The sequence below is a fragment of the Terrapene carolina genome, unplaced genomic scaffold (assembly GCF_002925995.2).
Source record: "Terrapene carolina triunguis isolate 2854851 unplaced genomic scaffold, T_m_triunguis-2.0 Scaffold629, whole genome shotgun sequence".
NCBI lineage: Eukaryota > Metazoa > Chordata > Testudines > Emydidae > Terrapene > Terrapene triunguis.
This window is the reverse complement of record NW_020664980.1, coordinates 13,546,367-13,574,242: the sequence shown is the minus strand read 5'-3', so window position 1 is coordinate 13,574,242 and position 27,876 is coordinate 13,546,367. Positions and strand designations below refer to the sequence as shown.

The window sequence follows — 27,876 nt, the reverse complement described above, 5'->3', positions numbered from 1 at the left end:
CACACCTGCAGATGCCACTGTGTGTGCTGTCCCCGCACATCCATGGGGTGAAATCCCACCTCGGTCACCAGGCTGGTCACGTACAAACTCGATGCTGCAATAGCTGTTTTCATTGTCACTGACCAGTTCAATTCTCAGTTCTGCGCGCTGTACCAAGGGAGATGCTCTAACTTCAAACACTCCTTCCCTTTGCACTTTTATCCTCCTCCACTTATTGGCTCATGTCACATGCTGCAGTAGAAGAACTACCGGTAGCTCCTGAAGCCTCCAGTAGGACATGCTGTGTGACTAGGACCAAGATGGGCAATAAGAGGTGCCCAATGGAACCAGCATGACCAGCAAGAAACTCACAGAGTATTGTGGAGAGTGCCATTGCACCACACCTGGCCAGGATGGTCAATCCCAGCCTTGCACCACCTTTGTAATAACCCCATTCTGAATTTGCTTGGTCACACGAATCTCAGATCCCCTCCTCCCCGCCAGCCTCAATAGGTTATGCTGCGCAGATATTAAACCCCAACCCCACTACAAATACTCTTATGCGCAGCTTGTTCTCCGTACAGTTCAGACTGCTCCTACAGAAGGACACATCTGCAGACCAGATGCGGAAATCTCTCAGCATTTAAAGACCTCTTACGACAAGAATGAGCTAGCTCTGGCAGTACCTGCAGTCACCCTTCCTCTCTGGCTCACCCCAAACCCAGGTTATTTCTTGCCATTCGCATTCCATATGGAGAATTATTCTTGATGCGCCGTGGAAGGGCGGGATGACTCTGTTGCCTAGTGGGTTTAGGAGCTGAACTGTCACCTCTGGAACCCAGCTTCAGCCTTTGGCTTGGAGCCCAATAAAATAAATGTGGCCGAAGGTGGGCGGGTGGTCTCAGCCTGGCTCCTGCTGGACGTTTGGCCACTTTACAAATCAATCCCTATGCACCTGAACCCAGTTGTCAGCTGTTCAGAAGACATGCAGGACTGGAATAGCATTGGCAGAGCTGTGTGTAGGGAGCCTGGGACTACAACAGTGGGTGCTACAGATGAGGACAAAGGTATGTTAGTGGAGTTCCCGCTCCTAGCCCAGTACTAAGAGCCTGTTGTTTAAAGGAAGACCAAATTCACCCAGTTTAAAACAACCACCTTTCCTGGAATGGTGCTTACTCCACCTCCCACTTTGATGCCTCAGGCTTACAAGAACTCACTTGCTCCAGAGAACCTTCCTAGCCTGTCCCCATGTCCCCTCCCCACTTCTGTTCCCCCACCAGGCACCAGCTGAGTGTCTTCTCCTGGCTAATCTCTTCAGTCCTGTCTCCTGTGTGCTCCTCACCCCTACAGAACAGCTTCAACTGCTTCTCTCCCTTCTGCCCCTGGATGGATGTGGGGGATGCCGGAGACTGATTCAGAAGCTTGTTCCAGGCAGTTCATCCATCTACTGTTTAGTCCAGTCTTGTTTGAATAGCCCCATTCCGCCTGATGTGCCGAGGGGAAGTCATTCCTGACCAGTCTCCTGAACCTGCAGCCAGGAGCCTAACCTATTCCCCTCCTGCCACTGACATTTCCTAGGCCCCATTGTCTCCTTCCATCCCCCAAATGCCCCCTCTTGCATTTGATTATAAATATTTGAGGCCCGATCAGTGTTTCTTTCCTACCACAGAGTAACAGTAACTAACCTATTGTTTTTATACATAGAACTGAGTCCATGACACCGCCACAGAGGGGTCATCTCCCATCAAAAATATCCTCCAGATAGAGAGGAAGTGGCTTCGAAGGCTCAGCCCTTACAGCATCATGTCTTTGTGAAGCCTCCAGAGCTCCCCACCTGCTTCCACTCCGCTGCACGGCACATCTAGCTGTGTCTTGCTATCTGCTGGTCTTAAGGCATGAATTCTTCTTTGATAGTCATTGGGGAAGAGGAGACCAGGTTGGTGGTGCTGCTGCAGATGCCGCCGATGGGACCTGGGGTGCCAACAGCCGGCGGGGTGGGAGTGGTGGTGCTTGTGGGTTGCGTCTGCTGCTGCATCTTCTTCTTGTTCACCTTCCTCTCCTTGGCTCTCCGGTTCTGGAACCAGATTTTCACCTGTGGAGACGAGATGAGAGAGACGGACAGGCATGGGGAGGGGGGAGAGAAACAGGGAAAGGAGAAGCAGGCAGTATGAAATATGGCAGTGAGCGAGGCCAGGGACAGAGGAGGAGCGAGCATTTGGGAGGGAAAGAGCGTGTGAGGTAATGGGGACGGGAGGGTTGGAGGGAGTCAGTGCAAGGAGTCAGTCCTGGGCCAGGTTAGTTTTTCTGTCTTCACTATTGTTCCTCGGGCACACACAGGATGGAGGGACTTTGCTACAGGGGGCGCCAGGGGATAGGGTGACCATATGGGACACCGCGCAGGGCTAGCCTGAGCCCCTCCCTCCCACCCCATGTGGGGCTGGCATCGCCACTCTCCACCGCACCTCCCCCCGGCACGCTCCTCCACACCCCGCTTTTTGGTCAAAAAGTTGGGACGGCCAGGACAGGGCTTAACAAAGGGATTGTCCCAGCCAAAGCGGGACGTATGGTCACCCTAGGCCGGAAGGAACAAGGAGCCGTGGTGTGGGGGTTGGCAGGGAAGTCTTCGTTTTATGAGCCACCTCGCCGCTTTGGGCCTGTGCCCGAACACGAGCCGCCCACCCCCTCAGAGCGCCCCTGATTCCTAACCTCGCTTCCCGTCTCCTCCGTAGCTTTCTCATTCCCCCTACAGCTTTCCCAGCTCCCTCTGCTGTTTTATAGGGTCACCCTAGGAGTGGGGGGGTGGGTTTCAAAAGCTCTCCGCATTGGCCTAACTGTGCGCTCGGGAGTTTTACCGCTGACTTCAATGGGTGCAGTTAGGCCTAATATCCAAGGCTGCCTGCCTCAGCGCATACCACGGGACAACGCAGGCGCCACGTCTCCCCACCTATCCGCTTCCGCCCCGTCTCAGCTGCCAGGGATGGGGTTGGCTGGAGGAGCCCTTAGCCACTGGCAGTGGTTGGATTGTTACCCATCTTCCTCCCATTGACTGTTGCTGATGGGGGAAGAGGGAGAATACCCCCTCGGGGTCCAGCCCGGCCCACTGAGTCGTGACTAGCTCAGCACTGACCTGCCGTTCGGTGAGCCCGAGCGTTGCTGCCAGCTCCGCTTTCCGCCGGATGGTGATGTAGCGGCTGTAGTGGAACTCCTTCTCCAGCTCCAGGCGCTGGTGGTCCGTATACACCACCCGGTACTTGTCTTTTGTTCTGGTCTTGCCTAGTGGAGACAGCAGAGAGGACCATGTCCAGTGACTGTTGTGGGGACTCGGAGTTCCAGATGGCAAGGGATGCATGTGAGGGCATTACCCCCGGCGTAATTTAAATGAAGCCTGAGAATGCAGAGGAAACCGAAGTCCCTTGGCCATAAAACTCCAAACTCAACCTATTGGAAGAACGTCAGGTTTGATCGTTTTAAGATGCATACGCTAGAAGCTGGGGAGGGAAAGTGTAGAGGAGTCTAGGGGATGGGGCAGTAGACTGGGAATCAGGAGACCCGCACTCTGTTCTTCTCTCTTCCATTGACCTGCTGTGCGCCCTTGGGCAAGTCATCTTTCCCCGCTCCAGGCCTGGGTTTCCCCTCCCACCCTTTGTCAGTCTTGTCTACAGAGATGGTAAGAGCTTCAGGGCCAGGGCTGTTTCTCGCTATGTGTCTGTACAGCGCCCTGCATAATGGGGCCCTGCATTTGGTTGGGCCCCCGGGCACTTCTGCAACCCGCTCAAGAAATAATAACAGGTAAAGAAGATACCAGCAGAGCTAAAGATTTCCCCCAGGGAATAGCAGCAGGGAACAGCAGCTATGTCAAAGCAGTAGACCCAATGAGTTTACTGCCAAGCTGTTCAGGGCCAGTTCCAGGAATGGGCGAGCAGGGTGGTTTCTGGGTGCCAACTTCCAGGGGCAACATGTTCCTGTGCCCCTTGACTTTCCCCCCTTTCTCTGCTGCATTGGCCGACCTGGTTTTGCCCCATTGCTTGGCCAGCCGGAGTGGGTTTGTTTGATTTTTCCCCCTCCACTGCTGAGGCGGGGGGTGAAAACGTTTTCCATCCTGGCTGGCAAAATGGCTAGGGCCGCTCCTGCAGCTGCAGGCAAAGAAACCTAAGGTTCAAGCTCTGTTCCTGGATACCTACCCGGGACTTCTAGCGAGGGACCCCCGCAGGCAGTGTACCTAAGGATGGAAGAAAGCCCTGAATTGCTCCCCATGGCCCCGAAGGAATAGTGAAATATGCTCTGAACACACGTGTGTCACTGCCGTTGGGACAGGGCAGTGCCGCTTTTTCAAAGGTCAGCACCTAAGTTGTGGCTGCAGATGTGGGTTTTGCGCACAAAGCAGATGCAAGGGCATATTTTGCAGGTGCCCACCTTTGACCAGTGTTTAGTTAGACAAAGCGTAGGGCAAGTTACTTGTTTGTTCGTTGAGTGAGTTAAATATGTTCTTTTTGGGGATATTTGTTGTGAATCTCTGCATTTGTTCACAAACATTTTTTTCTGTTACTCCGTTGGGCCCCTTGGTTTCAATCAGGAGTTCAATAGGGCTCTTTGTAAGCAGCAAATTTGATGTGAATGTGTCAATACATTTCACATATAACACTGGAAAGGAAACTGAACTGTTCTTTGGATCCATCACATGGTAAGCATGTTACGTGAAAATTGATTTTCTTTAGAGATGGCTGCTAGGCAGTAATAGAATGATGTCTAAAATATCTAGAGTCTATATATTGTAATAGAAATGATGATGATGATGATTAATAATAAAAGACAAAGCAGAGATGGAGCCCCCAAGCCCCCAAACTCCACAACTGGACCCCACACATGGCTTTTCAGCCCCAGCCATACGTAATTTAATCCCTCTGTATAACTATTTTCTCCTAAATGGAAAAATAAAAGTAAAAGATGATACACGGGTCTCCTGCATTAGCTCATTCAGTGTGGGACAAATATTTAGGGATAATATGCAAACCAAAAGATAAAGGGTTAACGAAAATATACAGTAAGAGAGAGGGCTCTGTCTAGGAGATCCTGTGGGATTTTGCAAAGTAAGACCTAACTCTAACCACACAACAGGATAACGGGATGTATGCGTCAAAGACCAGAGGTCAGTCATCCATTTTGCTGATCCACAAAGGTTTTGTCCGACAATTCTAAGGGTTCAAAATGTAGCCTATTGGCTTGGTTAGCATTAAATACAAATATCTGCTGAGCAATCCACATTGCTCCCAAACAGAAGTCTAACTGCAGCCGAACAGTCAGCTCCGCAATACCACGGGGCTGCCTGAAGACCAATGAGTCATGCACAACCGCGTCCTTGTGTACAGACAAGCAGTGAGTCAGAAATACAACATAGGCCTTTGATGGTCCCACCATCTCACTTCTTACATCCCTGGATTAGTGGCCATAGGTCCTTTCTTTCAAGACGTTTTAAGGAAGAACTGGATATACCCACATCATCAAGTCTACTAGTAAGAATGTCATGATTTTCACTACCAAATACCCAAGAGGGAGGGCAACAAACACAGCCATGAAAATTTGTTTCATACCCAGAAATCAATAAATTCTGTTCCAGAATGGCAGGCGGGCCCTGATGGTGTTTTCAGCTGCATATTCAACATCCTCCTGCCTGGGAATCAGTCCATTTGTCTTCTTGGAAAACACAGGACAACAGATGTAGATGCCTGTCTTTTCCTAAACTTTTGCCAAAGAGACTGGAGCGGTACCAGGGAACAGTGGGTGCAAATGCAGAGCAGCTCAATGAATTTCAATTGAATTGCTCCGGATTTACGTCACTGTCACTGAAAACAGGGTTTGGCCATGTAATTTTTGACCTACAGAGGTTCTCCAGAGCTTGACACAGCAATAATGAAGAGATTTCCAAAATTCAAGAAGGCGATGGGCCAAAATCTGCTGAGTTGCACTGGTGTAAATCTGGAGTCACCCCACAAAAGTCCGTGTAGTTACACAGGTGTAAATCTGGAGTAAGAGAGGGCAGGTCTATGTTCGAGACAGCTCATGCTGCATGGTGATTGGTGGTGCCAAAGCATGGAAAGCCTTTTCCATTCAGAGGACAGTATATTGTCACCTCCCTCTTGTTTCATTTGGAAAAGCATGTGAGTGTATTAAATATGTTGTTGGAGTGTCAGTGTAACACGGTAGCAGTGAAAGGAAACATGAAGCCATTCCAAACTAAGAAAAGTGTCAGCAATAGATTACATCACTCATCACAACCAGTCCCCCACTAACAGCTACCAGATACTTGTCTTGGATCAGTTTAATCAGGAGGACACCCCTGCATGGCACAAAGCAGCCGGAAGCCTGGCAGATTCTGCCCTTCTGAAGATTCCCTCTGCACGTCTGTGAGTGGCATAAAGAAAACGTAGTGCTTTCTAGCATCCCGTCCTGGGACAGGGGACCTGGCCAGGGGGAAAAGGGAATGATAAGGGATGTGAGAAGCTCACTGGAATCTCTAAAGAGGGGAGTTATTTGCTTTAGTTTTGTTTGTCTTTTATCCTTCTTTAATAAAACAAATGTCCCTTTCTCCTGATACTGGAAGATTCTTGTATGGCTTGTTGACTCCATCCCTCTATGGGGATGGCCATCGGTCACGCTTGGTAAGGCTGGCATAGTGAAAAGGAATCTGGGAGCTACGTACGATGCTGTGTATACTGCTGCTGTGGAAAGTCCAGGCCTGGATACCAAGATCCATTCCTACAGAGCAGGACAAGGTAACGGGATACAAAGCCTTTCACTTCAAGTTCTCTGGTTCACATCTAGCCCAAGACACTAACGTTGCCTTGCTCTAGAGCAGGGATCCTCACACCTCAGTGATTCAGGAGCCAAATTAGCGCTCAACATTACCCCAAAGAGCCACAGTCGTGTGAATTCACTGTTCCATTTCCTAGAGTCCTATCGATTCACATGTAAGCAGTATGCCAGGGGAAATGTTTAGTATAACACAGTAAAAGCATCCTGATTGGTTAATAACTGAGATTGGCTAATAATTAAATGACCTGGTGTTTTAATATCATGTGCTGCAAACAGCTGCAGGAGACACATTAAAGAGCCACTTGCAGCTCGGGAGCCTCAGCCTGATGATAACATATTGTTATATTGTCAGACAATTCTAGGTGTCCAAAATGTTGCAGAGCTCCCCTAGGTGAAATAAATGGTGCCTGGTGGACAGGTATCAACGCCACCACAAAGCATGGGCCGCGTGGTATTCTCACGGGCATGGAGACGGGCCTGTCCACTCACCCAGGAGGGGTTCCTCCAGGAGAAGACTGGGCCCCATTGGTGGATAGTGGAGGAGAAGCTTGAATTGCTTCTGGAGCCTTTCTACAGCACTACTCAGGCCCTGCTCTTCACGTCCCTGTGCCCAGCTCACTGTCCCCTGACCCTTTGGGGGCCTGGTATTTGCCCAGACTGCAACACCATCTTGGGAGAGCTAGAAATACAAACATACAGCCTGCTTGGCTGCAAGTCTATTTACTATGCCCAACACCGTGGTATCTGAACGCCAGTTAAAAAGGTCAACATCCATTGCTCACGTGGAAATGTCCTAGGGGATCTGCTGTGGGACAGAAGGATTTCTCTTATTATTAATACCAGCAACCAAAGAGGAATTGGCCAAATTCCTTTTGGCCAAAGGGAATTTAACCTGGCCCGAAGCAGGAGAATTAGCAGCAGCAGCAATGGAAGCCGCCGTGAAAAAGGTGCCGGATTTGCACGCAGAGGGCAGGGACAATCCCACCAACTCAGTGAGCAAAATGCAAAGCCAGTGGCAAGGGACTGAAAAGGTTCCACTGTGAGGTGCTCATTTTGCATCAGTTTGGGAATTTCAAATGTCTCCATGTCATAAATGCTTCAGGACGGGCACGTGGCCTTTTCTGGCGCTCAGTCGGCTCCTTGCGCGCAGGAGGGTAGCCCACAAAAAGAAGAAAGCAGAGAGGGAGCAGGGCCCAGAGGAGGACGTACACCCTACAAAGGAAGAAAGTGGGACCCTATGCCCATCACTGTGGTATCTGAGTGCCTTGCAGCCGATGCCTGGCCAGCAAACCCAGGCAGATAAAATATTAACTGGTCCCTCCCTCAAAACCTTCCCCTAAAGGATGAGCAAGCCCATTTCTGAGGATAAAAAAATAGGAGTGCGGGTGATTCTGTCCTTTTTTAATTTGTGAACAGCAGCCCGGGCATTGCATGCTGTAGGCCTCACCCTCAGGTGGAAGGCACCAAATGGCAATGGAAAGGCTCTTCCTAGTAAGGGTGGGGCTGGGTGTTATTACACCACCTCACCTTCCCGAGGCTTGGGGTTGATTGTTCCCGTGTTTGATGGTGGGAGCATGAAGCTAAGCCCCTCGCCCCAGTCGGGTCTCCCTGTGCAGTTGGAACACTTTGCCCAGCAGGTTCCAGCCACCGAGTTGCCCCTTTCAGCCTCTCCTGCTTCCTTTGCCGCCCCATGGAGGGTTTGGGAGGGGAGGGCCCGAGGTCTCTGCAGAGTACACCAGAGAAGGAACCGCTGGAGTGGAAGCCGCGATGCCCCCCTTCAGCCCTACCCAGCTGGATTGTCCCCTCACTCCGGGAGGCCTCAGGTGTGTCTCTTCCATACCTTCCCCATCTCAACTAGATGGGGATTTTTTTAAACGGGTTCTTTCATGGAAAGAGGAGGAAACAAGGGTGAGCGTCATCGGAGGGCGGCGGCTCTGGGGCTCGCCCTGCGCCATGGCACATGACCCCAGAGGGAAGAGTCCTCAGGAGAGATGTTGAGGGCAGGGTCACCCCGCCGAGTGATTTACGAGGGATCAGCCCACTGGCGATAAGAGGGGGAAACGACAGCCACCACAACAGGTGGTGTATGAGCGTCCAGGCAAAAAGCAGCTGCTTTTCTAATGAGTAACCAAGCCCAGGCCGGTTTACTTCCTGCTTCCAGTTTGCCACCAAGCCAAATGCATGAGCGTAAGCGTGTGTCAATACGTGCATATGTGCGAGCGCATGTGTGAACCCGGGGATGTGCCTGCGTATGGGCGCAGGGGCTGGGAGACGGCTGATCCTGCTGGGACGTGACCTGAGGACCCCCAACCACAAAAGCGGTCGCTCTCCTTTTCAAGTGGAAGCAGGATTTCCATCACTGTACCCCTCACTGAGGCTTTTGTGTCCTCTCTCTAGGCCTCTGGCTGAGGAGGCCATTGAAGTGCGTGTCCTCGGCTAACAGGCCGAGCGTGTGTTTGTGCATGCAGCAATAGTTGCTCATCCCTGTGTCAGTGTGTGTTCAGAGGTACACATGTGGGCATGTGGGAGCATGGGTTTGTATGAGCCCCTGTGTGGACAGAACAAGAGTTGGATTTCATATAGCACCTTTCATCTAAATAATAATGTGCATATCTATGCAGCCTTGCATTAGAGGATCTCAGAGCAATTGACAAGCAGCAATGAAGGGGAGGGATAGCTCAGTGATTTGAGCATTGGCTTGCTAAACCCAGGGTTGTGAGTTCAATCCTTGAGGGGGCCATTTAGGGATATGAGGCAAAAATCTGTTGGATGATTTAATTGGGGATTGGTCCTGCTTTGAGCAGGGGGTTGGACTAGATGATTTCCTGAGGTCCCTTCCAACGCTGATATTCTAAGACTTCCAACAACTTGGTGAGGTGGGTAAGAGCGCAGCTAGTCTGCAACACTGCCAGGACTAGAACCTGAAACCCTTAGAACTGGGCGTTAGCCACTAAGTCACACATAGCAAAAAAGACTTAATTTAATCATCACGTTCATCCCTTGCCAGTAGAAGGGAAGCAAGGTAATAAGACTGGCCTATGTCAGAAGAGAGCACCTCAATTGGGCGCTGGGATGATTTTTATAGTGATTTTATACTGAAAGCCACTGAACAAAACTCTAAATGCTGTATGTGATGGAAACCACACACTCGGTTGCTATTATTACTTCAAGCCAGCACCTCTAGTTCCAGCGCCCTACCCCAATTCCTTGTCAGAGCTAGCAGGACCCAACAACCTGGTGACCACTTGAGAAATGTGTTTCAGTGTGAGAGTAAGTAGGTGTCATTGTGAAAAAGAGAGATTTGTGTTTGTGTGTGTAACACATGGGCAAATATAGAGCGAGACAAACACAAGGTTGAGAAGCGGGACCTTATTATATTATGGACCCACCATAGCAAATATCCATGTTTACTGTTGTGACAATTTGCATTATAAATCTGATTTCCCCCCCTCTAACTTCCACAGAATATAGGCCCTTTCCATCTGAAATGTGCATCTATATTCTCCTACCTAAGGGGATTTTTGGCAAGGTTTTTTGCAATTGTGAGGTGGATCACACCAGCTGTGTATGCGAGATGTGACTTCAAAAACTACTGATAAAAGTTTTGAGCTAAGAACTCTAAAAGTGTTGCAGGCACTAGACGCCAGAGAGAGCTAGTGCACAGATATGTATTAAACTGTGCCCGGTGGATTATTGAAAAGCTATTAAGCCACAGGAAAATGGAACATCTTGGGGGCCATTGCTCCATGTATTCTCTGCAACGGCGATAAGTTCCAAGAGGAATTCTGTGCCTCTAACAACTCCTGCAGGCAGAGTTTGTGCACAAAGTGATCCTAATTACGCCAGTCTCTAAAGTTACAAGCTGTGTAGGTGCATCCTGACATTACCTGTGCAGGCACCTCTGGTCCTGAAATTTATAAATACCATCCATTAATTCTTCAGGGTCCTCGGCGTAGTTTATAAGCTCTGCATTAATTCTTGCAGAGTTAAATTATGGAAGGACTCCTTCCAAGTTTATAAGCACTGCCGGGTTTACAAGCCCAAGAATTTATAAACACAAGGAGTCCTGAAGAAGTTATAAACTCCTCATGATCAGTGAGGTGAAACCAGGGCTTCTACTCATGCAGAGCATATAGAAGCTCCATGGGAATCTGACCTTTAACTCGCTTTGCCCCGACTGTAACAATTCCTACAAGTTTTCTCACATTAAGGGGTTCATTTTTAACCACTCAAAAATTACGGAAATTTCCAAACAGAAAACTTTAAGGCATCAATTTTGGTCTCAAATGAACATGCCAGATAGCTATTTATTTAAAACATCAGTACTAGAACAAGGTTGTGTGTGGATGGGGTGGGGGGAACCATTGGGAAGAGAGGAAATAAGATTAAAAATAAATGTTTGAAAGTCAAGAAATGAGATGGTGGGTGAATCCTGAATGTTCCATGAATTTTAGCAGGAATTATTATTCATCCGAAAGTCCCTGCGGGAAATTAGTCATTCACTGTTATTTGCTGTTCACCAGGTCTCATTAATTAATTCTCCTCTTTGTTTCAAATGTTTCAGTCATCTAATCAGGCAGATGAAACAATACCATGTGACTTGAGTGACCAATCACTCACCACAAACATTATCATTAACCTTGTTTATTATGTTAGGGCCTAGCAGACAGAGGAGACAGGTCCTCCCATGTGGTGCTTACACTCTAAATAAAGTAGCAAAGGTTGCACATTCAACCCAAAGACTGACAGTAATTCAGCCCAACTCATGGTCACATGCAAATACATCTGCTGAATTCTAAAGTGGATTGTGGCAGATTTAGAGGCAGAAGAAAAGACCAAAATAGTACTCGCAATGAATAATTCAACTAGCTTTGAATGCAAATGCAGAGTTGCGAACGTAACTCTAGCTTTACAATGCTTTTTGGCCATAACAGCAGCGCAGACACGGCTGCCAAACTCACCTCAGGACCCGAGCCCAAACGTCTACACAGCTGTTTTTAGGGCCCTAGCGCAAGACTCGCTGCCGTGGGTTTTAAAACACGGTGCAGACACCCCCTCGGTGGTGGGTGTAGAAAGAGAGAGGGCTTCAGCCAGGCATTTCTGGCGTCGAGCTCTTATTTGCAACAGAAAGCGACTCGTTTGAGAGATGAACGATGTGCTCGCTCCGTTCATCGGAGCGAATTAAATCATTGGTGGCTGGGGCCGAAAGCCACTCGGGCCTGGTCTACACTACGACTTTAATTCGGATTTAGCTGCGTTAATCCGAATTAACCCTTCACCCGTCCACACTACAGAGCCAGTTAATTCGAATTAAAGGGCACTTAAAATCGATTTCTGTACTCCACCTCGACGAGCGGAGTAGCGCCAAAATCGATTTTGTTAATTCGAATTAGGGTTAGTGTGGCCGCACACCATCGAATTAATGTGGTTAAATTAATGGGGTAGTGTGGTCGCACACCACCGAATTAATGTGGTTAAAAACCGAATTAATGTGCTTAGTGTGGCCGCGCACAATCGAATTTATACAACCTGTTTCCCAAATTCGAATTATCTAAATTCGGATTAATCCCGTAGTGTAGACATACCCTCGCTGTGCAAAATCCTTAGGCCACCAGAGATTTCACCTCAACACAGCTTTGCTCTGTTTGGAAAGACCATAGCTATAAAACTGGACTTTTATTTCCACCCCAAGCTCACAGCGGTGAAGATGGAGGACTTAATGTATGCACTCTGGTGCTGCATCGCCATCTACCCTCATCTGTGTCCCTCTGAAGGTGTGGCACCCACCCCCCCACACACACACACCTGAGCAGAGAGCCCTTCCACACTGTGTAAGCTTCATTTAAACCCTTAGGGGCAAATCCAGTCCCCCCCGTCATGGCTGCAGAAGCTCCCCGGGCAGGGCATTCCATCACATTGCCCCAGGGTGGGCCAGGGACACACAAAGGGCGTGCTCCCCTAGCATGGTAGAGAAGGCAGCTCTGCATTTCCACTGCCCTGCTGGGCACAGTAGTGAGTGGGGTGGGGCAGGGCACAAGAAGGTTGGGAAGGAGCAGCACTAGAGGATAAACTGCGCAGCTCTGCGGATCTCTCCTCCTCGTAAGATCTCTCCTTGTGCCACTCACTGTGCTGCAGCCTCAGAATGACGACTCAGCCTGTGACTTCCTTCCCCACTAAGCAACTCGCCTAGCTACCCAGCACCCAGCGTAGCATGACTACGTTTGGTCAGAGCTTCCGGGATCTTGCACAAGCCCACTACACTGGGCCATCCCAGGCGAAGGGTAAGAATCATGCCCGCACGATGCAAGCCTGCAAGGGTCGTGCGTGGCGTATGGATGCCCCCCACCCTCCCCAGACGCAGAATCTTAAATTAAAACACAACTCCCCGGGGTCCCAATGCTGATGCTTCATCCTCAGCTGTTTAAACTGACAGCAGGGTGCTCCCGTTCTCCAGAGGAAGGTCCCATGTAAGGGCTCCAGTGCCCCGGGCCCCCTCAGGAGCCACAGCAGCAGGGAGGATGGGCTTTAATGAACAGCCCAGAAGCCACAACCGAGGTCTCCATGAGCACTTTCCACCGGGCCATTAAGAAGTGGGCATGTGCCAGCTAAGGAAGCTTACACAGAGCCACCTGCAGTGTTGCCTACAGCCACTCTTCTCTTCGCCTCCCGCCCTCTGACAAGATCTGAGGGTGGTACCAAGGCCTCCACACTGGGAGCTGGAGCCAATTGAGAGCTGTCTTTTGGGGAGCTCTCGTGCAGACCCAGTTGTGTGCCATGGAACCTGGCCTTGGGTGCCTGAGAGGATCAGCATGAATTCGCTCCCACTCCCTGACATCATATGCTCACTCGCCACCTTTGCTTTCCAACTCCCCCCTATCCTGGAATGAAGCCAGCCTCTCCTGACAGCCCGGCCATGGGCCTCCTCAGGCCTGGAGCCCTTAATTGGCTGCTTGAATTTTTTAAAGCGTTATCGCCGCCGCTCAACAATCTCCAGCCAAGTCAGGCCGGCTTGTTTTTATTCTTTCTCTGTCCTGTCACAATAATGGCAGGTGAATGACCGGCCGCAAGGAGCCGTTCAGGAGGCCAGTGGGAAGGATTTCAGCACCAGGATCAAGAAAGGGCCAATGTCTGTGTGGGGAGAGGGCATCATTATCTTTGTTAATATATAACTCTAATAGCCCTCACCTTAGCCACGATAAGATAAGGGAGCAGCTTTAATGTGCTGTGCAAACCAAAAGGGAGTCACTTCTGAGCGTGTGCACTGAAGACACACACCCACTCACACACATGGAGGAGGGGGGACGGTAGGTTGGGTCCAGATTCTGAGCTGCACCCAGCATCCACCTGCTGCCTTCTCACAGATAAGGCCTCGTGGGCTCTGTCTGAGATCGCACTTGCTCTGAGACAAGGAAGGGAACTCCGGCCTCCGCTCCAACGCACCGCATGTCCCATTATACCACGTCTCATCAGAACGCACCTCTCTCGCCATCTCCCATCGGGCTGGGATTGGCTGCGGCTGGATCTAGGAGCTGGGTCTCCATCCATCCGCTGTGGCTCATGCAGCCCCAGTCAAGGCACGCTTTGTCGCTCCCGCCTAGCAGGGGAAGAAAGGGGAAATAAAAACTTCTTCCTGCTTCCTCTATTCCATACCCTGGACTAGAGCAGCCTGCATGAGGCCAGCAAATAAATGAGGAAGTCCGAAGTCACTGTTGGGGCTAGAAAGCAGAGTTTGGCCTCAGTGAGGTCAAGGCGAATGGAGGATCCCACTTGCTCATGCCCAGAGAGGCAGCAGTAGTCAAACCTTTCTCCCCAGGACTGACCACCTCTTCCTGCTTCAAGACAGTCCTCAGCTGAGCCCCTGAGACTAGACACCCAAAAGAATACTTTGGCATTGAATTGATTGTGCAAAGAACAGAATGATCCAAGGGGTTAGGTCTAAACTCGAAGGAATGGGCAAATATAAGGATGTTCAGATTAGGGTGAGATTAGGAACGGGAGGTTCAGGAAATATTTGGGAATATTCTGCATTAAAGAGTGATGGGCCAGGGTGTGAAGGCAGAAGCAGCACTGGAGGAGCAGGCAGAAGGCAGAGGAGGAGTGAGACTTGTATTTATTTATAAGAGGTGGCTGTTTCCTTCAAGAGAGAGTTCCCAGAGATCCAGCCAGCCCTGGGGGAGTAGGGCACAGCTGATGCAGCAAATGGGAATGGCTAAGAGGTGGGCACCATGGTGTTGGCAGGTGGATGACAGGCATTCGGCATCCACCGCAGCAGCGGGAGCAGCACAAATGCATGCAGAGAGGATAGGAGAACTGTACAATTTTCTGATGGTGATGGACTCATGAGCACAGTGATAGAAAGAGACACAGATTGGAGCAGGTTGTGTTGTGTCCCTATATAGTGGCTGCTCCACGTAGAGGACAAGAGCCTACTACTGCTACCAGCTAATGGAGTTACTCCTTTAGCTCAAATGGTAGAGGCTGGTGTTTCTGGTTCTGAAGGGTCAGGATTATATGCTCATTGACAGCCCCTAGCGGGGACCCTCTCACAGGGGAGAGCACAGTGAGGGGACTGGGGTTGGCAGTTATTAAACCAAAGTAATTAACACTGGAAACTCCAGTGGGGGAGAGTGACCTAGAGAAATGCCAGCTGGTGGACGTGGTCAGGAGCACAGAGCCCCGGGTCCAGCCATTTATGCCTCAGCGTGTAGCACTGCTGCTCAGCTCTGCGCATGTGGCTTCACTCATCCACAGTTCAACCTAAAACGAAGACTGTAGGTCTCCCTAAACTATATGAGTAACATAATAATGGACTAGTCCCTCTCTGAGCCTCAGGAGTCAAAATTCAGAACCATCCAAAACTAAACAGAACCTGGAGCAAGCGAGCGTGAGCCAGGCCAGCTGGCTGAGAAGGGCCGTCCACTCGGCAGTGGGGACAACGCCCTGTGTTGGATGTGTGGGGTGTCTGTGTCCATCTCTTCCTAACGCTGCCTTCTCTGCCCCTCACCCTGCACTAGCAATGAAGAGACTGAGAGAGTGTGGAACGTCTGTCCGTCCGTCTGTCTGTCCCCATAAGGATCTTCTCTCTCTCTCATGGATCCCTTTCCAGAGCATCTAGCTGCCATTTTTGTTTTCATTTTTTTAATGATGAAAATCCATATGTGTCCAAAGACAATCATGGCACAAACGTCGACTAATGACACCTCTCACCACCCCTGTGAAGTAGCTAAGTACCCTATTATCCTCCCTGTTTTATGGATGGGGAAACTGAGGCAGGGAGGCAAAGGGACTTGCCCAAAGTTACACCGCAAATCAGTGGCAGAGTCAGAACTGGATGTCAGACATGACGGACTCCAAACCCTGTGCTGGCTGCTCCTGCCTGCACTGGCTCCAACTTTAATCAATGTCTCTTTTGTGGTTTGGAAATAGGAGCAACCTGTGGGGTTTTTTCCTCATCTCCTGCATGAAGGCTGCTCAGTAACCTTATGCGAAATGATTGACGGTCCCAGTCCAGTTCTCACCGCAAAAGGGCTCCCATCACAGATAGAAATAATGGTAATTGCCTCCTAGTTCACAGTGTCCCCAAAGAGGCCAGGAACGGAGCAGGAGGACATGGGACCCGGGCTACACGTCATTACAGAAGCACAATGATCATAACGCTTTGCACTGATACAGAGCTTCCCATCAGAAGAATGCCACACCCTTTAGGCACATTATCTAATTTGCTAATGAGGTTGCACGGGGAAGCTGCTACCCATGGAGCTAAGCGTTCCCTGGCTAAAGAGCGGCCATCAGTCCTCAGGACAGTCAAACCAGCACATTCCACCATCACTAAACCCACTTTGTCTGAAGGAAAAGAAAGGTTGATACAACAGCCTCCATCTGAGAACCTGTGAGCCCCGCCGGTAGTACCTGCCTTCCCTATTTCCACCCACCTTCCTTTGTCGCCCTTGTATTTCGTTGACTTCTACAGGGTGGGGGAGGAAGACAGCCAAACGCACGATAGTTGAAGGACACTGACCTGGCTGTGAATCAACAGGCTGGGTTTTGACAAGCCCTCTCGTACCCCTTTCTCAGCCGCCCACCACAGGAAGTGGAGTAGCAAAAATATAGATGGTGGATGAAACACTAGGGGTGTAATCTATCTTTCTGAGGGGAAGGAGATGTCAGGTCATAGATGTGGCCAACAGCAGGTGTAGGAATACTAAGAAAGCCCCTCCAGTGCCAAGTGTCCAGCAGCCAGCGTTTTACTTGTTCCAGCAGAACTTTCATGTCCACTGAATGGGAAAATTCCAACGTCACATGTGGGAGTTTTCATTGCAAACAAACTTTCATTTCATATGCACGAGTATTACTCCCAGGGGAATTCTGTGCCACTGCGCAACGCGGAATTTTGCAGAAATTAATGTTGTGTTTGCAGAATTTCCTTTCCCCCACAGAAATGCCCCAGCACAGCCCAGCTCGCACATAGAAGACACAGCTGGGGGGAGGGAGTGGGAGCTAGAGGGTTCCTGGTAGCTGCAGTTCCCAGCCTGCCCTGACCTGGGACTGAGTATCAGGCTGTTTCTCCCTCTGGATCCCTGGGCTCTGAGGAGGAGCGGGGGGTGGGGGAGGCTGTGGCTAGGCTCTGAGGGGGAGGGGGTTTGGGTATCTGGCCCCCCAGCTGGGCTCTGGGGGGGTAAGGGAGCAGAGAAACAGGAACTGGGTTGTCATAGGGGTTTCTTTACTGCTCTACTCCAGGGGGGATTTTTTTGTGTCTCTCTATAGTTTCAGACATACTTGCTGACAGGTATTTTGAAATAAATTACCAAAATAATTGAAACTGGCGTGATTATGTAGTGTTAGTTTGACAAATAAAATATGCAGAATTTTGAATTTTTTGATGCAGAATGCTCCCAGGAGTAAAGCACAGTATCCTTCTAGTCAGGGAACAGAAATAATGCCATGTGACTCATCTTATCGGACCAGTCACAATTAACCATTACATCTCCAGTGCTAACTATTCACAGAAGACCGGCTACAGTCAACTATTATTTACAAAAAGCAACAGAGAGTCCTGTGGCACCTTTAAGACTAACAGATGTATTGGAGCATAAGCATGCGTCTGACGAAGTGGGCATTCACCCACGAAAGCTTATGCTCCAATACATCTGTTAGTCTTAAAGGTGCCACAGGACTCTCTGTTGCTTTTTACCGATCCAGACTAACACGGCTCCCCCTCTGATCTTATTTACAAAATTGTAGTTGATGTGATGGCTTTTCTCTGAGTGGGGGGAAAAGCGCTTCCAGAAATATGAATTATTTCCCCAGGTTTGTGCCTAACAGAAAGTGGTTGTCAAAAGCCCCCACAGTGCTCCAAAGCCAGGCTTAGTTACAAGTTAAACAGAGAAAAACGCAGTCCCTCATGACTCCCACCATAACATTAGAGGTGTCTCACAGGATCAAGAACTTGTGAGAAGTGCAAACCAAAGCCAGCATTTTTTGATACAATCCACAAAGAAAATCAGGGTCCAGCCTAGGAGATGGAAGAACAGCTACAGTTTTCTCTGTCACTCATCCCTAACCATCACCACCCCCCCCTATTTGAGGGGAAAGGCGCTGAAAATGGTGCTCTCTCTGAAACGTAGGTGGATTAACTGTTAGGACGACATCGCAAGCAGACCTAGGCCACGTATTTCACGCAGACTCGTCTCTCCCCGTCCAATTCCTCAGAATTCAGCATTGGTTTTGGCACCTGGCAGATGCTTCTGATTGCTCGCCCGGCTTTTCATTAGTACACTGCTAAGCCTCTCATCAACCGTACCTGCTGTGTAATGTCATATGTGGGAAGGTAGAGCTGAGGCAACAAACAGATTAGCTAGAGGGTGGGTGTATTGTGTATCAATTTCTCATGGTTCGCCACACCCTGGCTAATGAAGCATGGGCCTTCAGCCCCAGCCTACCGTAATCCAGCACCTCTCAGGATTTTGCCCCCTGTGTCAGAAGGAGCAGTGCCCACAAAGCAGCTGCAGACAGTCCCTGAAGATACTAGCCCATCTTGACAGCGTTTTCTGCTCTTTTCTCAACTTCTTTTCAGCTCCCAGTCTCTGCGCCACAGTCAAACTGTCCAGAGAGGGCCTGATTCTCCTCGTGCTTATAAATCAGGAGCAACTCCATTGAAGTTCACGGAGTGACCCCAGTGTAAATCTGGTGCGGGAGCAGAATCGGGCTCCCTTATCACCATGAAAGCACAGTGTTGACAGAGCGGGAAGGTGGGCATCCTTGAAGGTTCCCCCATAAGAAGCCTCCTCCGTTGGCCAGAGGTTTTAAGTGTCCCTTCACTAATCTCAGGGTATTATCTGGCCTGGCCTGTCACGTAGGTATCTTTAATGTTCAAGGGAAGCCCTTTTTTGTTCAAGGAAAGTCAATTCTAAGAAAGTTTGAAAAGTCTGTACCTTGGACAGGCGACTAGCTGCTCAACAAATCCCTGAGTTAATAATTTAAGGGTGGCGGGGGTGGTTTGGGTGTGTACGTGCATGCGTGTGGGTACATAGTGTGTGTGGAGGGGGAGTTAATTGTGTTAAGGACTTTATCAATGGTGCATCACATACGGAAAACGCCCCCCCACACACACACACAATTTAGCAGGCTGAGTGAAATATACTGACCCCCTCAGATGAGAAAATTCCCCTATTCAAGAAGACATTAGGAATGGCTGCAAAAGCGCCATCCCTGAGACGTGCTCTGCAGCAGCATTTCCAGAGCAAAACTTTCCACCACATCTCAGTAATTAGGAATTTTTTCCCTTCAAGATTTTGGGGTTAATACCAGAGCTGAGCAAATAGCGTGGGAAAAGTTCTGAGAATACTTGTTTGAACTCCAGATACATTTTGATTTGACCATGCTTGCAGCAAGTTTAACATTTGCTTTCTACCAGCATTCAAGCGCTCAAACGTCACTAACATGAAGGTTTGCAAAAAGCACATTTTTTACACTCATGGATGCACCAAAAAGTGAAGTTTTAATTGTACCATCAGCTGCAACATTTCAAATTCACACCATGATCACGAGTTACACAACTCCTAGAACAGACTCCATACCATGCGCGTTATGTAACTAACCAGTGCTGGGTGAATTTCGAAGTTCAGATCTGAAACATTTTCAGCAAGCCCTTCCTACGCTATTTCTAGAGTGAGGTGAAATTCACAAGGAGGTTTGCAAATAACTGAACCATGAGCAAGCACGAGACTTTCACACGCTGCTTGTGAACATTTTATGAACAGAAAAAAGCGGTGACGTTCGGCAAATAATTTGTTAGGAATGATGTGTTCAATTCTTTTGAATATTTGGTTTCTTAACCAAATACAACGTTTTCCCTTTCCCTGAAGTCTCTCAATTCTCTTGCACTGTACAGACAGCTGGGACCTCCCCCCAAATAGTTTGATAGTTCAATTGGAGGAGAACATGTAAATAGTTAGCAATAGCAATATAAAATGTTCCCTTATGTAAGGCCTGTCCAAAGCTCATCGAATGACTCAACTAGAGACTTTCCATTGGTTCCCTGGGCTTTGGATCTCTCTATTGGATTTACACCCCTTACTCCCACATAAAGTTTGATGTTATCCCCGTATCTTATTACCTAGGAAAAACTCTTTCCCAGCAGCTTTCAAGCTAGACTAGTAGCTGTTTATTCAAGGAGTGACAGAGAGGAAGGTGTAATTTATAACCTTCTAAAGTATTATGATTTATAGCACTCATAATGAAACTGTTGATATTTATAGCAAAAACGTTGTGGTATCAATTTCCTATTTCTTTTGCAGCAAGGTGGGTAGTTAATCAATCCAGGCTGATTAATGTCCAGTTTATTGATTGCAATAAAACAGTTCATTTAAGCATTTCTCCCTTATCTGTGCCAAACCTGCCTCTAGGCTGATTACTTTTTGTCTTAATAAAGAAAGTTTCTGAAGCATTTGCCTCTTTTAAAAAAGAATGTCCCAGGAAAGACCTTAATATTTTATTTCCATTGGATATGAAGGACCTGCTTCTACAAACGCTCTGCATACACAAATCCCACTGAACGCTGGGGTATATAAACAAAATCTAAGGGGTGCAATTCTAACCGATTGAAGTCAATGGGAGTTTTGCTATTGATTTTGGTGGGGATTTCACTCAAGATCTCCCTGCAGGATGAAACTGCAGATTCTTACTAAGAATCCTGCTGTCCTTACTCAGGCAAAAAAATCCTGTATGTGGAGTGCTTGTGCATGCAGGAGAGGGACGGGAATTCTAAGCCAATTTTCGAACAAAATGAACTGGTACTAGTGGATATTGTCTGATTCGGCAGCTCTTTCCCGGGGGAAATGCCCATTGACTTTGCTGGGAATTTATCTTGTGTGAGGCCTGTAGGACTGACTTCCCTAGGTAAGGACTGCAAGAGTGCGCTTGTCATTAGAAGCCAACGATGCACTGGGCAGACGCAGCGCTTCTTTTACACCCTCCTGATTGTAGACATTGGCTGGGGGCTGGGGAGGGGTATTTCCTAATATGCATTGAAGGAGACAATGGCTACTTTATTTGGCCTTTGGTGTGTATTTAATCTAAGAGATATGAACTGAGCAACTCATGATATTTTTCACAATTCAATCAATCCAATTGTCATTTAACTCAATCAGAGGCGCTTTCAAGCCCCATTTTATCTTAATTCCACCCCTGGGTGTAAAATTATTAAACAAGGTTCACCCAGAGAAGATGTTTGTTGGTTTCTTTCTCCCTTTATCAATTGTTTCAAACATTTGCCCCTCCCAAGTTTCTCCTCCAAGGGCTGACCCGAGAGCCCAAAACGACCACATGCAGCCGGCTTCTCTTTTGATAATGGAGGATAATGGATAATGGAGTTTTGATAATTCCAGGATCTCAGGGAGCACTAATCAGAACAGGAATAAATTCCTGCCCTGGTAACTGGGGCTCTGGAGTCATCCACCCAGATAGTAATATCATGATTCACTCATCACCTGTCCTCTCCAAGGCCTCAATTCTGCTGTTTGCTGAATGTGCCTATGCAAAGCCCAGTGGGAAGGCAACAAGCTGCAAAACGGGGCACAGAATACTACAAAGAATTCCCATGTGCTCTGCTCCAGTCAATGAATATTATACATACAATTAATTCAATTAGGAGTCCTATTGTGTAATCAATTATTGTTGTTGCAGTGCCTTTAATCTCAAAGCGTTTCTCAAACTATGTACTTAGAGCACCACTGAAATGCAACCACCTCTGGGGCAGAAATGCACAAGCAACTCTTGCCCCGTACAACAGCGCTGAGGGGGTGGGGCATTTTCGGCCAAAGATATCTGAGCAAATGCCATTCCCCCTGAGAAATGCCATCAGCTCTTTAGTGTCCACACAGAGCAGAGAGGGTCAAATAAGAGAACACCACACCACACCACCTTGCCTGGAGTTGAGACCTTCCTCTACCAAGCCAGTCACTCGGGAGACAGAGTCACCATTCCTATATCCTGGGCTACTGCTTCATCCAACTCATTGACAGCTGCACCCATCCTGCTGTAAGGGGGGAGAGGGCATCTGACCTGGTCTACATATAGTTTTCGTATCAGTATAACTATTTCAGTTAGGAGTGTGACTTTTTACTGAAATAATTACACTGGAGTGTGATTACACTGGAGCTACAGTTAAAGCAGTACAATTCTAGGGTGAAGACAGCAGCAAGAGATGACAACACAGCTCAACAACTGGACCTTGGTGGCAGATGAGAACCCACCATTGCCATATCTGTCTGCTTCTCATTCCAGCAGAGACTGAGGCTGTCCCTCATGACAGCCCCATTTCCCTTGGCCTCAGGTCTCCTGCATGGCAGTGCAGAGTTCTCTCTATCCGCTAGATCATTACTATCTCCAGACCACTCAAACATGTCGGAGGGGGTTGTTGTCAAAACTTTGAAAAGCTGCATAAAATAGGAAGTGCAATATTTAGATCACAGCCAAAGTGAGACACGGAGCATGTCTCATTTTGGCTTCTATTTTATTTAAGTTCTTATACCACCCCCACCCCCATGGCATCTGGATAGATGAACGAAAAAGATCTTCAGTGCTGGTGGATCACATTCTAGCAGGGACATATTTCCAAGTTGAGGGGCTGGTAAAAGCACTCAGATTCATATGATTTGTAAAAAATCCCTTTTCAAAAGGACACCTCCAAAAGTCTCTTGACTATGAAGTGTTTGGTACCTGAATTTTAACCCGGAACAATTGGATGGAAGTTAGCGGGAATTTGTGGGTGCTGATCAGCGGCTCGATTGGACATTATTGGTCTGATTTTCAAATGTGATTCCCAGCAGCTCTCATAGAGATGGATGATTGCAGCTGAGTGCTGGGCAGTTTTGAAAATAAAGCTGTGCACCGATTACCAGAAGCAACTTCTGAATCAGAATCTTCCCTTGCGAAGGTATTTATTCTGTACTGTGTCGTATTCCAAGTCAGGGGCCACGCCATGCTAATATGACACTAACTGCCACTATTTCAGGATGCAATACCATTTCTGTCTAAACCCAAATTGTTCAAAGTGCTCTAAATTTTTTGTCGATTTTTAAATTAATTTTTAATTTGTCTGGCATTTACTGCTGTCTCAGCTTCCGTATTACCCATTTGGCCCTATCAAAACATTCAGTGAAGACCATTTTAAAAAGACTAGCAGAAGAATGATTCCAGTGACATGTCTATGTGCTCCCAAATTGGTGCCGATTATATTATTAGTGTGTAAATGAAGATTTTTAATATTACCAAAACCCAGTACTGGGTGGTGGGGCGGGGAGGCATCTGTAAAATCTGTACTCAGATAGGTAGAATTTAGACACAGTTTGATCTTTCTCCCACTGCAATAAAGGGCAAAATTCCAACTGATTTCTATAGAGCAGGATCAAGCCACAAGCTGTCTGTTCTGGCCCAGATCTGTACAGCCCTGCAAATCCACAGATATCCGCTTTATATCCAGATGCAGATATCTGCGGAGCGTGGCTCAGATGTGGATACAAATACAGATCTTCCCCTTTTGCTAATGTTGATAGTACCTTACTGAGCTACAAGCCCCAGGAGAATTTGAAAGCCCACAATGCATCCCAGCTGTATTACTACTCGAGGAGTAAATAAGGCAGTACTCAGTCTAGTAAGGTTCCTGGATTCGACCTGCCACTGTCATCTTAGTCAACGCTGAACCAGATCCAAACCAACCATGGTAGATGCAGACATCTAATGCACAAATGGAAAATCAAGGATTCCCCAGCGCGCGAGTGTGACTCCCCGCCACAGACCATCGAACAGACCCTGATGTAGCCATATGGCTTGATCAACTTCCGGGGAAATTGTAGATGCTGCTCTACACCAGCCAGAGGAAAGAAGAAGTAAGGAAGACAGAACTGGACCCCTCGTAAGGGCAATTTAAGTGATGGGCTGGTCTACATGGGGAAATTTACCAAATCTGGTCCATAGCTCACTCTGGGCAGATTCCTGTGAAGCCAATGCCAGTAGGATCTGCTCCTCTGATACATATTTTTTAATAGGAGTCCCCTTTGAGTCCGATACTGTTGCATCCTTGGGGCTTTGGGGTCCTCACACCTGATGATGATAACCCCCATCTGAGGGGCAATGAAATGTAGCTGGTGGCCTTCCAGGTCAAATCTGGCTCTCCCTCTGTCCACTGAAGCCGCCCACCTAACTGCAATTGGGCTCTGGGATCTGGGGAGGATCTGGGGAGCAGGATTTGACCCAAAGGCAGAGCAGAGAAGGATAAAGCCCAAGCCGGGCTGGAGATGCGGAGCAGCCAGGCGGGGGTCCAAGCCACTCACACCCTGCCCCTTTCCAGCCTGGATTTCCCACTCGTGCCAGAACCCTCCCGGGTTGGCGATGGAGGTGGGAGAAGGCCCCTGTGCCGCAGGCTGGGGAGGTCGGCCGGCAGGAGCTGGCCGGGCCAGTCCCCTTCGTAGCCTAGGGCCGGGTGGGGGGAGCGGGGAGATGTCTCTGGGGCGAGGCCCTGCCCCGCACCGACCCCTCGGCTCGGCTTGGAACATCAAAGCGCCCCGCCAGCCCCAGAGCAGGGGCGACAAAGGCCGAGGACAATGGGGCTGCTGGGCGCCCCGCGCCTTCCTGCAACCCGGAGTCACTCCGGATCTGCATGACAAAGGGCAGCGCTTGTAAATGTGGGCTGCCCCCGCTTCCAGCCCCCCTGCCTTAAACAACCGCGCTGCCTTTGAACTGGGCAGCCGGGCGGGCGCAGAGCGTGTTCATTTGGGTTTGCCTGGGGAGAGACTTCCACCTCCCCCCCGCCGGCCCCCAGCCTCCAAAGGGTCAGCAGTTCAGCTGCGGCCCGGAGCTGCGGGAGAGGCAGCGAGGTGCCGCCTCGAACCGTGAGCCGCAGGGCCCGGGGCGCAGCCCAGACTGGGTCGGGGAGAGCAAGTCTGGAAAGGGGAGCTGGACACACACACACACACACCTGCACACCTCACTCAAACCTCCCCTCACACACAAAAGCCCACAACCCCTACACACACCGCTGTCTCACACACAACCCCCACCCTTACACCCCCTACACGCACCTCCCACACCCCAACTCCCCTACACCCCCCCCCTTTCTCACAAACACACTCGCACAACCCCTCAGCTCTCCAGCCCTCACCTCACCCACACACAGCGCAGCAGGAGAGGTGGGGGTGGGGGGAGCGCTGTCTAAACTCAGAGCAGGTCACCCCAGGGACTTGCTGGGCTCTGTCCGGGATCTCCCCCAGAAAGGCTCTGGACGATCCGAAACACTCTTCCCTCCTGCCACTTCTCTTGGGGATGTGCGCTGCCAGCTCTCCAGCCCCTGCCCTGTTCCCGGGGGACAGGGAGCCTGGGCCTTGGCAGGGGCACCCAGTCTGTGCGAGGGATGAGCTCTTGGCATTTCTTCACTACTCCCGAAATGACCAAACTAGAAGCCACTGGGCCGCCTGAGTTCGAAGCTCGCCGGTGGATAACCCCTGGCTCCCAATAACAGAGGAAAGGAGGGGAAGTGCGCTGTCTGGCGCCGATCCTGCATCACCTGCACACGCCGGACTCAAGAGGATTGGGGCCCGAATGGGTAAAACACGCAGGCCCTGGAAAATTGGGCCCTGGGTCGGCCCGTCTCCGAGGACCATTGGGCTGTGGATCAGGCCCTGGGTGTTTAACAGAATGGTGTCACCTGAATTTGGAGCTAAACTCTACAAACTCGTTGGATTCCAGTCCAGGCGGGGTCGGGGGTTGACGAGAGAGGTTTTTGCAATAGATGCAATAGGTTTCCCCTTAGCTGCCACACTGGGGATGGCGATATTGACCTGTTGGGACTGTCACTAGCACAGAGCGAGGACAAAGCAGTTTTATGCAGCTTTACTGGGCAGGGGGAAATGCGCCTTGGCTCAGGGCCCATATCGGCCAGCTCTGGGGAAACGCTTGTTAAAGGACCCCCGGGAAGCTGAGGCGTTGCAAGCAAAGTCTCCGAGACTTTAATTATCCCCCGAAGTTCAGACGGACAAAACCACCGATATGAACCGTGTGCAAATACATATAAACGTAATTTACAACCCCTGCGCTCTCCGAAATACCCGGGCACGCTAAGGTGTCATTGCCCGGAGCTCCGTAGGGTAATGCGCAATTGAAAACTCAGCTTCCCCCACGCCGAATGCTGCCCTCCCTTCCTGGCATTGTTGGGGTGCAGGGTTGCGCCCCAGCTACGACCTAAGCAAAGACACCCCCGAGAGGCGGGGGGGGGTAAGAAAGTGGGGGGTTCCTTACCACTGCTGCTGCTGGTTGGAACGCTGCGCCTCATCCACTCATAGGGGGTGCGCCTTTGCGCATTGGGGGAGAGCTGGGCCACTGAGCTGTTGATGGGTGAAGGTAGGAGTCCAGAGCCTGGAGGCTGAATTGGATTAAAATCAGTGGGGCTGAATCCAAGCTGCCCCGGGTTAGCGACGGAAGAAGCGGCTCCAGGCCCGTACGAATGCCAGTCCTCCTTGGTGGGTGTGTATGGCGAGCCCCAGGCGCCCGCAGGTTGCCCATGGTGTGGGTCACTGTTAATCCCTGGCACGTGGTGGTAGCTGGCAAAATCCGAATATTGAGGGGGCGCAGGCACGTAGTTCTGGGGATTGAGGTTCAGGCTGGGGTGCCTGACCGGGTTAGGGTACATGTTAGTGTCCTTATCCAAAAGATAGCCCACATACATCATCCCCGGATGGCCCTGCGCGCATAATGTGCCTCTGCCGCTCTTTAGGCTTGGCCTGAGCTCCCTGTAACTCAGCTCCCACTCCTTCCTGATAAGCTGTTCACCTGAACTTCTTGGGCAGCTTTCTCCCACTTCGCGAAGGCACCTCCCTGACGAAAGGCTTTTATTGGGCCAACCTCTCGGAGCATTTGCATTGAAAGGCAGGTTTGCATTTCAAAGTGCAGGAATCAAAGGGGCAGGCAGTGGGGCGAATTCAAACGGTACAAATTGCTTGCCAGAGAGAAGGGGGGGAAAAGAAGACCCATGGGGTGGATACGTTTGAGGTGGACGGGGAAAGGTCGAGCGGCTCCAGGAAACCCACAGACCTCCGGGCTCCAGGAGATCAGTCCATGAGAGCGCACTGCTGAAGCCTGGAGAACATTTAAAGGCTCCCCAGCCCGTGCGCACGTGCGAGCACCCCCATTATGGCAAGGGAGCCGAGTCCCTTTTGGGTGACACCAGCACTATTAGGGCCTGCTCCAAAGCCTAATGAAACCAATGGAGTCTTCCTAATGGGTCCAGGGAGCTTTGGGTCGGGAGCCCTTAATGCTCCCCTGCTCCGGGGAGATGTCAGCACCTTTCCAAATCATACACACGCCCAGGTGTGGGTTTATTTCCCTTGCGAACGACCTGGCACTGACTCTGGGTCCGTGTAAGTTCGGAGTCTGATTTTCCACCGACTTGTCAGGCGCCAGGATGGCTTGGCTGCGGACCCAGAGAAATGCGCACAAGAGATGGACGTTTATAAGAACACAAAGTATAAAATACCAGACCGTTGTGCCCCTAAAAGGACCAAACGGTCACCATTTTAAACCCACACCTTACAAAGC

The 27,876-nt window shown here is 49.8% G+C and overlaps 1 protein-coding gene across 1 annotated transcript; it reads right to left on the bottom strand.

The window, feature by feature from the left end:
- Positions 1–1,867: 1,867 nt before the first annotated feature.
- Positions 1,868–27,010, bottom strand: CDX1 (caudal type homeobox 1). Its single transcript, XM_024217068.1, has 3 exons — positions 26,581–27,010; positions 3,107–3,252; positions 1,868–2,071 (listed from the first exon to the last, which is right to left on the bottom strand). The coding sequence occupies exons 1-3, from the start codon at positions 27,008–27,010 to the stop codon at positions 1,868–1,870; spliced, it is 780 nt and encodes a 259-aa protein (XP_024072836.1).
- Between the last annotated feature and the right edge of the window lie 866 nt (positions 27,011–27,876).